Source organism: Staurois parvus, unplaced genomic scaffold (assembly GCF_062004578.1).
Source record: "Staurois parvus isolate SC_StPar_1 unplaced genomic scaffold, SC_StPar_1.0 ptg000090l, whole genome shotgun sequence".
In the NCBI taxonomy this organism is placed as follows: domain Eukaryota; kingdom Metazoa; phylum Chordata; class Amphibia; order Anura; family Ranidae; genus Staurois; species Staurois parvus.
Window position 1 is genome coordinate 1,002,453 of NW_028317886.1, and position 13,110 is coordinate 1,015,562.

The following is a 13,110-nucleotide window of genomic DNA, read 5'->3' on the forward strand; positions in this document are numbered from 1 at the left end:
CTACGTCACCACAGCTCCTCCCGCCCTGTTATCAGTATGGGCGGGCACCAGACTATGTACTGCTATGCAGCCTTGTTAGAGGAATACACACTGCTCAATACAATGCAAGGAACACTTTAAAACGCATCAGATTTCAATGGGGAAAAGTCTCCTGCTGGATATCTATACTGATATGGACTGGGTCATGTGTTAGGAATGTAAGGATGCTCCATCTTTTTATGGAAATGAAAATTATCAACCTACAGAGGACTGAATTCAAAGACACCCTGAAAATCAAAGTGAAAATATTATGCAGCAGGCTAGTCCATTTTGCTGAAATTTCATTGCAGCAACTCCAAATGGCATTCAGTAGTTTGTATGACCCCCACGTGCTTGTATACATGTCTGACAACATCGGGGCATGTTCCTAGTGAGACGACAGATGGAGTCCTGGGGGATTTCCATCCAGATCTGGACCAAGGCATCACTGAGCTCCTGGACAGTCTAAGCTGCAATCTGGCAGTGTTGGATGGACCGAAACATGATATCCCAGAGGTGTTCTGTTGGATTTAGGTCAGGTGAGCGTGGGGCCATTCAATGATATCAATCTCTTCATCCTCCAGGAACTACCTGCATACATTCACCACATGAGGCGGGCATTGTCGCGCACCAGGAAAAACCCAGGACCCACTGCACCAGTGTTGGGTCTGACAATGGGTCCAAGGATTTCATCACGATACCTAATGGCAGTCAGGGTGCCATTATCTAGCCTGTAGAGGTCTGTGCGTCTCTCCATGGATATGCCTCCTCAGACCATCACTGACCCACCATCAAAACAGTCATGCTGGATGATGTTACAGGCAGTATAACGTTCTCCATGGCTTCTCCAGATCCATTCACATCTGTCACATGTGCTCAGGGTGAAAATGCTCTCATCTGTGAAAAGCACAGGGTGCTAGTGCCAATTCTTGTGTTCAATAGCAAATGCCAATCGAGCTCTATGGTGCCGGGCAGTGAGTATAGGGCCCACTAGAGGACGTTGGGCCCTCAGGCCACCCTCATGAAGTCTGTTTCTGGTTGGTCAGAGACATTCACACCAGTGGCCTGCTGGAGGTCATTTTGTAGGGCTCTGGCAGTGCTCATCCTGTTCCTCCATCCACAGAGCAGCAGAAACCGGTTGTGCTGATGGATTAAGAACCATCTACAGGCCCTGCCCAGCTCTCCTAGAGCAGTGTTTTTCAACCTTTTTTGTGCAAAGGCACACTTTTTTCATGAAAAAAATCACGAGGCACACCACCATTAGAAAATGTTAAAAAAATTTACCTCTGTGCCTATATTGACTATATATAAAGTAATTCTCTTGAATAGGAATCAAACACAAAGAAATTATTTTATAATTACTTTATTATGAAATAATAAAGTATTTTATAATTGGACCCGGGGGCCGGACCAAGAGTAGATGAATGATGTGTATGTGTCATCCATAGTAAGTATAGTAATATTCCCCCATAGTAAGCATAGTAATTAATCCCCCATATAGTAATTCATCCCCCATAGTAATTAATCCCCCATATAGTAATTCATCCCCCATAGTAATTCATCCTCCATATAGTAATTCATCCCCCATAGTAATTCATCCCCCATAGTAATTAATCCCCCATATAGTAATTCATCCCCCATAGTAATTCATCCCCCATAGTAATTAATCCCCCATATAGTAATTCATCCCCCATAGTAATTAATCCCCCATATAGTAATTCATCCCCCATATAGTAATTCATCCCCCATAGTAATTCATCCCCCATATAGTAATTCATCCCCCATAGTGTAATTCATCCCCCATAGTGTAATTCATCCCCCATAGTAATTCATCCCCCATAGTAATTCATCCCCCATATAGTAATTCATCCCCCATATAGTAATTCATCCTCCATATAGTAATTCATCCCCCATAGTAATTCATCCCCCATATAGTAATTCATCCCCCATAGCAATTCATCCCCCGTATAGTATTTCATCCCTCGTATAGTATTTCATCCCCCGTATAGTATTTCATCCCCCGTATAGTATTTCATCCCCCATATAGTATTTCATCCCCCATATAGTATTTCATCCCTCATATAGTATTTCATCCCCCATATAGTAATTCATCCCTCATATAGTATTTCATCCCTCATATAGTATTTCATCCCCCCATATAGTATTTCATCCCTCATATAGTATTTCATCCCCCCATATAGTATTTCATCCCTCATATAGTATTTCATCCCTCATATAGTAATTCATCCCTCATATAGTATTTCATCCCCCCATATAGTAATTCATCCCTCATATAGTATTTCATCCCCCCATATAGTATTTCATCCCTCATATAGTAATTCATCCCTGATATAGTAATTCATCCCCCATATAGTATTTCATCCCCCCATATAGTATTTCATCCCTCATAAAGTAATTCATCCCTCATATAGTATTTCATCCCCCACAGTACTATTCCCCCCCCCCCTTCTAGTAAGCCAAGTCCCCCGTGTCAATTCACTTACCTTTTGCGTTCCTCTCGCTGTCTTCCCGCGCCGTTCGGGTCTTCAGGGCGGACTGTGAGAGGAGCCTAGCTCCCCTCCCCTCACGTTCGGCACGCTGCCCCGCCTACACACATCCTGACAGCCACATCCGCAAGCCGGATTAAAAGGTCCGCGCGGACTTTTGGGGCTGCCAACCGAGAGGAGGCAGGGGAGCGGCCGACCGAGAGGAGGGAGGGGAGCAGGCGCCCGGCACACAGAAGAGCCGCATTAGACTGGGTAAAGAGCCGCATGTGGCTCGCGAGCCGCGGCTTGCCGACCACTGAATCATTAGATTCTAATGATTGGTCTATTTGTGAGCCGAAGCCACATGTTACAGATGAAATTGGAATTTTTCCCACGGCACACCAGACAATATCTCACGGCACACTAGTGTGCCGCGGCACAGTGGTTGAAAAACGCTGTCCTAGAGTAACTGCCTGTCTCCTGGAATCTCCTCCATGCTCTTGATTTGAGACTGTGCTGGGAGACACAACAAAACGTCTGGCAATGGCACGTATTGATGTACCTTCCTGGAGGAGTTGGACTGCCTGTGCAACCTCTGTAGGGTCAAGGTATCGCTTCATGCTACCAGTAGTGACATTGACCCTAGACAAATGCAAAACTAGTAAAAAACAGAAAAGATGATCAGGGAAAAAAATCTCAGTGGCCTCCACCTGTAAAACCTTTCCTGTTTTGGGGGCCGTCTTATTGTTGCCCATCTAGTGCACCTGTTGTTAATTTAATTAACACCAAAGCAGCTGAAACTGATTAACAACCCCCTCTACAACTTAACTGACCAGATCAATATCCCAGGAGTTTAAACAATTTGATGCTATACTCTGATTAAAAAGTGTTCCTTTAATTTTTTTGGAGCAGTGTATTATTCCAGCATAAATATACAAATGTTTGTGTTTGCATTTAAAGCAGAGCTCCACCCAAAATGGGAAGTTCTGCTCTAAGTCTTTGTCCCCCACTCCCCATTAAGGATTGTCACCTTTGGGGAGCGGGTACCAGCATTTGACAGGTACCCGCTCCCACTTCCGCTGCGATCACCTAAGGCGATCGGAAGCGAGAGTTGTCCTCCCCTCCCTCCCTGTAGTCTTCTGGGACAGGTCCCAGAAGACTACAGGGAAGACTACAGGGCCATTTACAAAGCGCAGTACTTCTCACACATGCGCAGTGGGCACCCGGCTGTGAAGCCGCAAGCTGTCACAGCTGAGTGCCCACACTGAAGATGCCGGTGCCGGGGAGAGAAGACGGCTGGTGAAACCAGCCGTGGTGAGGACACTGCTGGACCAAGGGAAAGGTAAATGACTGTATTTTAAAAGTCAGCAGCTACAGTTTTTGTAGCTGCTGACTTCTATTTTTTTTGCAGCTTGAACTCTGCTTTAATACCAGCTATTTTTTATGCATTACACCTGCCTAGAGTTTAGCTTTATTAAGCTTCAAGTGGTTCTAAAGCTAAAATGTTTTTAACCTTAAAGTAGAACTGTAGGCATATTGTTTTCATTTTGGTTAGAGCAAGGGAGAGTTATAACCCCTTGTCAGATTTTTGTTCTTCATCTGTGTCACTGCAGAGATCTCCCTTCACTTCCTGTCCCATAGACAAAACTGGAAGTGAGAAGAAATCCCTGCAAAGAAAGGTAATTCCTTGGGGACCTCCAGATCACCAGAACTAGTGTCCCTATTGGAGGATTCCCCCTCTATTACTTTTCTGGGGACAACCAAAAAGTTGGGATTTTTTTTTTACTTTCACTGGCAATGATAATGGTAAACAGGACAAATCGAGAGGAGGAATCTTCTTAACGGGGGCACAGACTGCAATAAAACATGACAGGGGTTCTAATCCCTCTCCACTCTATCCAAAACCAAAAAAAAAGTTTTGCATTTAGTTATACTTTAGAAGAGTTGTGGCAGAAGTTTCTAATGTTGGGCATAGAACTCCAGGATAGTAAAAGCACAAGTTTTTGGAAAATGAAGAAAGAAAACGAAAATTTATTTTTATTTTCTTTTTCAAGACCCTGTGACAAAAAAATGATATCTGCAAAATAATCAACATGCCTCTTATCAAATTCCTTGGGGTGTCTGCATTTCAAAAAGGGGTCATTTGAGGGGGTGTTTGTATCACCCCGGCATTTTAGGACCTCCAAAACTGTAATAGGTAGTGAGGAAGTGACACGGGGAACTATGCCCTTTGAAAGCCTGAAGGTGGTCATTAGATTTGGGGGCTTGTATGTGGCTAGGCTGCCAAAAAGTCTCTCACATGTGGTATCCCCATACTCGGGAGAAGTAGCAGAATGTGTTTTGGGGTGTTATTCCACATATACCCTTGGCATGTGTGAACAAATTATCATTTAAGGGACAACTTTGTGAAAAAAAAAATTGTTTTGTAATTTTCCAAAGATTTGGGGCAAAAAATAAAATCTTCCATGGACTCAACATGCTTCTCAGCAAATTCCTTGGGGTGTCTGCTTTCCAAAAAGGGATCATTTGGGGGGTGTTTGTATTGCCCTGGCATTTTAGCACTTCAAGAAATGTGATAGGAAGTCAGAAAGTAAAAGCTGTATAAATTTCAATATACTGTATATGCCATAGTTTGTAAACGCTATAACTTGCACATAAACCAAAAAATATACACATATTGGAATTTTCTTTTAGCAAAGACGTTTTGGCCTACATTTATGACTAAATTTAAGTTTTTTGGAGATTGTATATAACAGAAAGTAGAAAATGTAGTTTTTTTTCCAAAATTTTATTCTTTCATTTATATCACAAAAAAGAAAACCCAGTGGTGATCAAATACCACCAAAAGAAAGATCTATTTGTGTAAAAACGGACATATATTAATTTGGGTACAGCATTGCATGACTGCACAATTATTAGTTAAAATAGCACAGTGCCGAATAGCAAAAATTGGCCTAGTCATTAAGAGGGTAAATCTTCCGGAGGGCAAGTGGTTAAAGTATAAACCTTGCCTTGTAAAAAAAATTAAGTTGGAAATAGAAATGAAAGGCAAATCATTTGTGTATACCTAAAAAAAACTTCTAAATACATTTTTCTTCTTTTAGAGATCACATACCCTCCGTCCTCAGCTGTATAAGGAGCTCAGGGAGCTGGGGGAGAGAAACATCAGCACACTGATCTTATTGTGCAGCACAAGTCTGATCATTGGAAGAGGGCAGTCTGAGTTCCCAACACAGTCAGAAAATGGACTGCTCTGTGCTCTCCTGCATAGTCTGGTCGGTTTTTAATAGGAAAGCAGGGGGACTGGTAGGAACACCAGGGATTTCACACAAAGCAATAAAAAACGAATAGGATACATTTTCATACAAGTACATGGTACAGAAGGCACATATCAGGAATATGAAATGTTGGATTTACTTATTCTTTAATTCATTCCCCGCATTAAAGTGATTGTAAACCCTTACATATATCCAATGAAGTGACTGGCCTCAGGTGATACACAGAGATTAAACAAATCTTCCTACATAAGTTTTACCTGTTTACCTGCTATCTTCTCTTTTTCTCTACATCTGTATAAAGTGCTGAATTTATACAGCTTGTCTGAGAGTTCAGAAAAAAGAGGGCACAGAGCTAAAGCTGCACTCTACAGAGCTCAATTTTGAGAATTCTGAGAGCTGATTGTGCTGATAGGGTGTGTCTCTTCCCTTCACAGGAACAGAGCTGAGGCTGTCACTCTGCTGGAGGTCCCTCCCCTGTCACCATATTTCTCTTGGTGTCAGGAAAACTTGTCAGAAGCGATTCATGCTAATACCAGAGGAATGAAGCAGCAGACAGAAATGACAGTGCTCTGGATATAGACAAATATACCCTATAGAAGGAAATGCTTTGTTCTTATATCACATCTGAGGTTTACAACCACTTTAAAGTAAAAATGTTTTAAGACTTATTGTGCCCCCTCTCTAAACACTCCTGGATCAATCTAGGGCTGTGTCCAGGTGCAGTCTTTCTCCTCTCTCCTTCTTCACATGAGAAATGACAGGCAGCAGTTGCAGTCATTATGAGCTGATTCACATGTGCGGTGCGGATCGAAGCTCAGGTTTCACAGCTAATTGATACATGTCAGGATTAGGTCAGAATTTTATCCTTTTCACACATGTGCAGTTCAGAAACGGTTCCCATAGAAGTCAATAACCTGTAAACTGCACCTGAACCGGACCGCATTGCTCAGAAAAGAATACTCTTTTTCAAACTACACTAAATCTGCACCACCAGTGCACCGGACATACAGTATGTGAACAGGTACCATAGGAAGCAATGCTATTTCACATGTCATGCAGATTGGATGTGGTTCAAATTGCATCCAATCTGCATATACACTATATTGCCAAAAGTATTGAGATACTCCTCCAAATCATTGGATTTAGGTGCTCCAATCACCACAGGTGTATAAAATCAAGCACCTTGGCGTACAGACTGCTTCTACAAACATTTGTAAAAGAATGGGTCACTATAACCCTAGGTTCAAACCTAAGCGTTTTCTGCAGCGTTTTGCAGAAACGCAGTACAGTCCTTTTAACATGATTTCCTATGAGACATGTTCACATCTCCACGTTTTTCACCTGGTGTGTTTTTTGGATAGGGTCATGGACTTTTGTTGAATGCAAAAAGTTGCGTTTTTGGTTCTATAGACTTCAATGGAAATGCAGCAGAAAGGCATGTATTGCATTTTTGCTGCTTTTTTTAATGCACTTTTGATGTGGTTTGCGTTTTAAATCTGCCTAGCGACCAGAAAAAAGAAAAGAAAAATGCATCCAAAACACGGCAAAACAGGTGCAAAAACGCAATGCAGAAATGGGTCAAAAGCAACCTGCATAGGTGTGAACCTATAACACAAAAAACAGCGCAAAAATTAAATAAAAATAATCACAAATAAATAAATGTCCGTGCAAAAATATATCTATATATATATATAATATTTCAAACATAAGTCCTTATTTTCCCAAAAGGATTTTCAAGACAATGTTCCAAAATGTGCTTCCACCTAATCACCACGTGAAAAATAATATTGACCACACTCACCAGATGGAGGTGAGTAATAAGCCTCATAGGATATAAGGGATCCTATAGCACCTCAGGAGGAACTCAAATCGCCTTCTTCACCCTGCTTAGATACAGAAATCGACTCCACTCTACTTCTCCATGGAATCCTCAATAATGTGCAAGGAAAGAAAGGCTACATAGTGTAATACTGCCACTCAATACCATATAAATCGATAGAATAAGGACACACACATGTTTCAATAAAATAACAGGAGAGCTCTCCCTAAGGGGTATAAAAGACGGCTGGAGACTGAAGGTGGTGTCTTGAGAACGCCCTGTGGGTGGGGCGAAACGCGTTGACGCACTTCCGGTCTGCCGTCATCTTGGCCTACGTCACTTCCGGTATTTGGAACGCACGCCGACTTTTGCGGTTCAAGCGGCCATTTTAGAGGTGGAAAGCTGGTCATCTTCTACAGTGATTCTTAAAGCGTGAGATCCCTATATTTACAATTTGGAAACTTGTTCCTTTGAAGCCTTTGAGGCTATTAAACAAGGCCTGTTTATTTAATTTTTGCGCTGTTTTTTGTGTTATTCATTATTGGTGGTTTTCACTGGTGCACGGCTGCATAATTGTATACTTTCTTTGATTGGCGCTGGGATTTTTTAGTTTGTAGGTGTGAACCTAGCCTCAGGAGCTCAGTGGATTCAAATGTGGTACAGTGATAGGTTGCCAGCTGTGCAATAAGTCCATCCATGAAATTTCCCTGCTACTAAATACTCTTTTACACAATGGGCAATTGTACATAGGTGGCCCTGTAGTGACAGGGTCACTTTAAGGCAATTAATGCACGCTATGAAGCACTCACAGAGATCAAAAACTATTCCAGCTAAATTAATGTGCACACATTTGCTGGGGAATAGTAAAAAATAGTATTTATGTGACAATGCTGTTTTTCTGTATCAGGGAGCCATACAAAAATGGAGTGCAGTGAAGTACAAAAAGAATGCATAGATTGCTTACATATGTTTTTTTTATTTTCATGTTTTTGATGAGAAATACAATCAATTTACACTTTTAATAACCTGATTAACGTTTTTTGCTGTAGACATTTTTAAAAACAATATCATTTGATTCAGAATGTTATGACAAATGTCCAGTTTGGATTTAATTTTCAGTAGTCCTGTATGTCTCCAGCACAGATGGCAAGAAGGGCTTTTTCATAGTGTCCTGATGCATAATGCTATAAAATAAAAACATACAAACATTTAATTAGCAGTTATGATTATCACAGTATTTGTCGTATTTTTATATTTGTATAATATAAACTATATTGCTAAAAGTCTTGGGACACCCCTCCAAGTCATTGGATTCAGGTGTTCCAATCACCTCCATGGCCACAGGTGTAAAAAATCAAGCACCTAGGCATGCAGACTGCTTCTACAAACATTTGTGAAAGAATGGGTCGCTCTCTGGAGCTCAGTGAATTCAAGCGTGGTACCATGATAGGATGCCACCTGTGCAATAAAGCCATCTGTGAAATTTCCTTGCTACTAAATATTCCAGCTGTTAGTGGTATTATAACAAAGTGGAAGCAACTGGGAACAACAGCAACTCAGTCACGAAATTGCAGAGCGAGGTCATCGCATGCGAAGCGCACAGTGTGCAAAAGTCGCCAACTGTCTGCAGAGTCAATAGCTAAAGATCTCCAAACTTCATGTGGCCTTCAGATTATCACAACAATAGTGCGTAGAGAGCTTCATGGAATGGGTTTCCATGGCTGAGCAACTGCATCCAAGCCTTACATCACCAGTTGCAATGCAAAGTGGCAGATGCAGTGGTGTAAAGCACGCCGCCACTGGACTCTGGAGCAGTGGAGACATGTTCTCTGGAGTGACCAAGCATGCTTCTCTGTCTGGCAATCTGATGGATGTGTCTGGATTTGACGGTTGCCAGGAAAACAGTACTTGCCTGACTGCATTGTGCCAAGTGTAAATTTGGTGGAGGGGGGATTAGGGTGTGGGGTTGTTTTTCAGGGGTTGGGCTTGGCCCCTTAGTTCCAGTGAAGGGAACTCTTAAGGTGTCAGCATACCAAGACATTTTGGGCAATTTCATGCTCCCAACTTTGTGGGAACAGTTTGGAGACGGCTCCTTCCTGTTCCAACATGACTACGCACCAGTGCACAAAGCAAGGTCCATTGAGACATGGATGAGCAAGGTTGGAGTGGAGAAACTTTTCTAGCCTGCACAGAGTCCTGACATCAACCCAATAGAACACGTTTGGGATGAATTAGAGTGCAGACTGTGAGCCAGGCTTGTGCATGTATGTATGCACACACACAGATACTGTAAATGTTAAAACCCCAAATTTGAAAATTCTCCCTTGCAGTGGGACTGCACCTTTACTGGACAATTTAACAGCTCATTTATTCTAGGTTAGAGAAAATCTACTAATCCTCTGCTCCTCCAGCAGATGGCCTTCACCAACGACCTGCCGGTGGACGGTTGTGGACCCTGCATCTTTCTTGACAACATCATGATCATAGATCAGGGGATCATTGTGGGTAAGACGGTGCAGGGACCAGTCTAGCAGCACAGAGGGGCTCAGGATCAGGTAAGTAGATCTTCTATTCTACATCCTCTAAACCTAAATGAGCAATTAACCCTTGCAGCCCAAACTTTAAAGCCAAACTCTAGGCGGCAAAAACAATATTGGGGCATTAGCTAGGTACCAATAATGTACCTTTAGTGATGTGTGCCACAGTCATGGCTGCTGCTTCATTCCTAAAAACTGTTAGGCTATTGCACCACTTGACCATGATGCATGCCCTGAACTTCCTCTGCTAAAATATATAAATGTCACTCATTGAATGAATGTCACAATTTCCCTTGCCTAATTACAGAAAGCATTATACTTTTTGAAAAGTGTGCAAGATGTATTATCAATGGAGATGCTGCAGAGCAAGTGACTTGCTGTGATCCAGCCCTAACTGTCTGTTTTAACTGTGCAAGTTTAGGTATTACATCACTGAAATGAGATGCATACATCGAAAAGTTTCAGGAATAAAGCAGCAGCCATGAGTAGGCACACATAGCATTACAAGTACTTTATTGGTACCTAGCTCATTCCCCAATATTGTTTTTGCTTTATTATATATGGCTTGGAGGTGAGTTAAAAAGAGAATTCCACCTTTTGCAACAAAAAAAAAATAATGCACCCATTTTGCACAAGCAAAAATATGCATTTATTATTTTTTTTGTGTATTTGAGCCTGCAAAGCATTGTACCGGCTATCAGTGGATTGTTGGTGCCATCCGCTGGCTCCTGTAGACTCCTGTGGACCTTCTCCTGACCTTGATCCTTTTAGAGGTATGGAGCTGGAGGAAGTGTCAAAGGACTACCAGGGCCATGGACAAATTATGTTTTTATCCTGAGGGTTTCAGCCTTGGGCATGCAAAGAACTAGGTGAATTTCGTATGTGGCAAAATTGTGCTAACAGTGGGATGGCCTTAAAACCTGAGCCTACTCATTATGTATGCCACAGTCCTTGTACCCCAACAAATATGTTTATTTACTGTGCCACACAAAAAAGTCTAAAAGACATGTAGAAACCTCAGAACAATCATTTGTAAAAATGGATCTCCATTCCATGTTCCTTTCTGCACACAGCCTACCTTGAAGAAGAACTTCATTAGCATAGTCATTGACTACCTGGCAACCAGCAACTCTCATATAATATAAATATTCCAGTGGTCAGGAGTATATAATGTACTTAAAGTATAACTAAAGGCAAAACTTTTTTTTTTCTTAGTTTTGGACAGAATAGAGAGGAGTTAGAACATCTGTTTTTATTGCGGTTTATGCCCCGTTAAGGAGATTCGCGCTCTCTATTTGTCCTGTATATTGTTATTATTAAAAGTGAAAGTAAGAGAAAATCACAAATTTTGGGTTGACCTCAGAACATTAAAAGAGGAGAAATCTTCCAATGAGGGCACTAGTTCTGGTGACCCTAGTGACAACCAGGGATTTTCTCACTTTGGAGGGATTTCCTCTCACTTCTTGTTTTGGCTATGAGACAGGAAGTGAAGGTAAATCTCCCCAATCAGACATAGGTGAAAAAACTCTGTCTAAAATATAAAATCTCCCTCAGTAAAGCTCTCCCCAGTAAAGATCTCCCCTAGACCAGCTCTCAACAGTACAGATCCTTTCCCAGTACAGCTCTCCCTGTAAAGATCTCCCTCACTATAGCTTTCCCAAATTACAGCTCCCCCCAGGAGGGCTCTCCCTCAGTACAGCTCTCCATCAGTACAGAACTCCTACAGTACAGCTCTCCATCAGTGCAGAACTCCTACAGTACAGCTCTCCTCAGTACAGATCCACCACTACAACAGATCTTGCTTAGTACAGCTCCCTCCCCAGTACAGCTATCTTCAGTACAGATTTATCCCACTACAGTTCACCCCACATACAGATCTGCCACCAGTTTAGATCTCCCCAGTACAGATCCCCTACTAATATAGATCTCCCCCCAGTACAGCGTTCCCTAGTAAATATCTTCCTTAGTACAGCTCTCTCCAGTACAGAACCCCCCAGTTCAAATCTTCCTGTACAAGACTTCCCCCGCAATAGATTTCCCCAATTACAGCTCCCCCAGTAAGGCTCTCCCCCAGTACAGCTTTGCATCAGTACAGAACTCCCCCAGTACAGCTATGCTCAGTACACTACTACAGATCTTCCTCCATATAGATCTCCCCTAGTACAGCTCCCTCCCCAGTACAGAATTACCCCAGTTCAGTTCTCCCCACATACAGATCCTCTAGTACAGATCTCCCCAGTACAGATCCCTTAGTAATACAGATCTCCCCTAGTACATATCCCCCACTCCTACAGATCTTCCTCCATATAGATATCCCCTAGTACAGCTCCCTCCCCAGTGCAGAATTACCCCAGTACAGTTCTCCCCACATACAGATCTTCTAGTACAGATCTCCCCACTACAAATCCCCTACTAATATAGCTCTCCCCTAGTGCAGATCCCCCATTACTACAGATCTTCCTTCATATAGATCTCCCCTAGTACAGCTCCCTCCCCAGTACAGAATTACCCCAGAACAGTTCTTCCCACATACAGATCTGATAGTACAGATATCCCCAGTATAGATCCCCTAGTAATATAGATCTCCCCTAGTACAGATCCCCACACTAGTACAGATCTCTCCTTGTACAGATCTGCCTCAGCACAGCTCCCTTCCAGTAGAATTCCTCTCAGTACAGATCGCCCCCAGTACAACTACCCTCCTGTTCTGCTTCCTCCCCTCAAGTATAAATATCACCCCTTCTCCTCAATAGCATATATTCCCCCTTCATAACACATTCACCAGACCAAGCAGTTCAGAGTAAGAAGTCCTCTCCCAGCTGGGGCATGTAACTGGAGCTGAGGAGGAGCTAAGGAAAGTCTCCCTCACTCTGAATGACCTGTCTCTGAGATTTGACAGGCGTCAAACTTCCAAAGTGGAAATTGGGACTTGTAGTTTTTTCATTCATGAATGCCTGTGAATAAATAATGTG

General features: G+C 42.3%; 1 protein-coding gene across 2 annotated transcripts in view; it reads right to left on the bottom strand.

Annotated features, from left to right (window-relative positions):
• Positions 1–8,557: 8,557 nt before the first annotated feature.
• Positions 8,558–13,110, bottom strand: part of ANXA10 (annexin A10) — a 100,816-nt gene continuing 96,263 nt past the window's right edge. For both annotated transcript variants that reach the window (XM_089670509.1, XM_089670510.1), the window contains one exon: positions 8,558–8,785. In XM_089670509.1, coding sequence (XP_089526635.1) covers positions 8,717–8,785 — 69 coding nt within the window. In that variant the 3' untranslated portion in view covers positions 8,558–8,716. The remainder of the gene's footprint in view (positions 8,786–13,110) is intronic.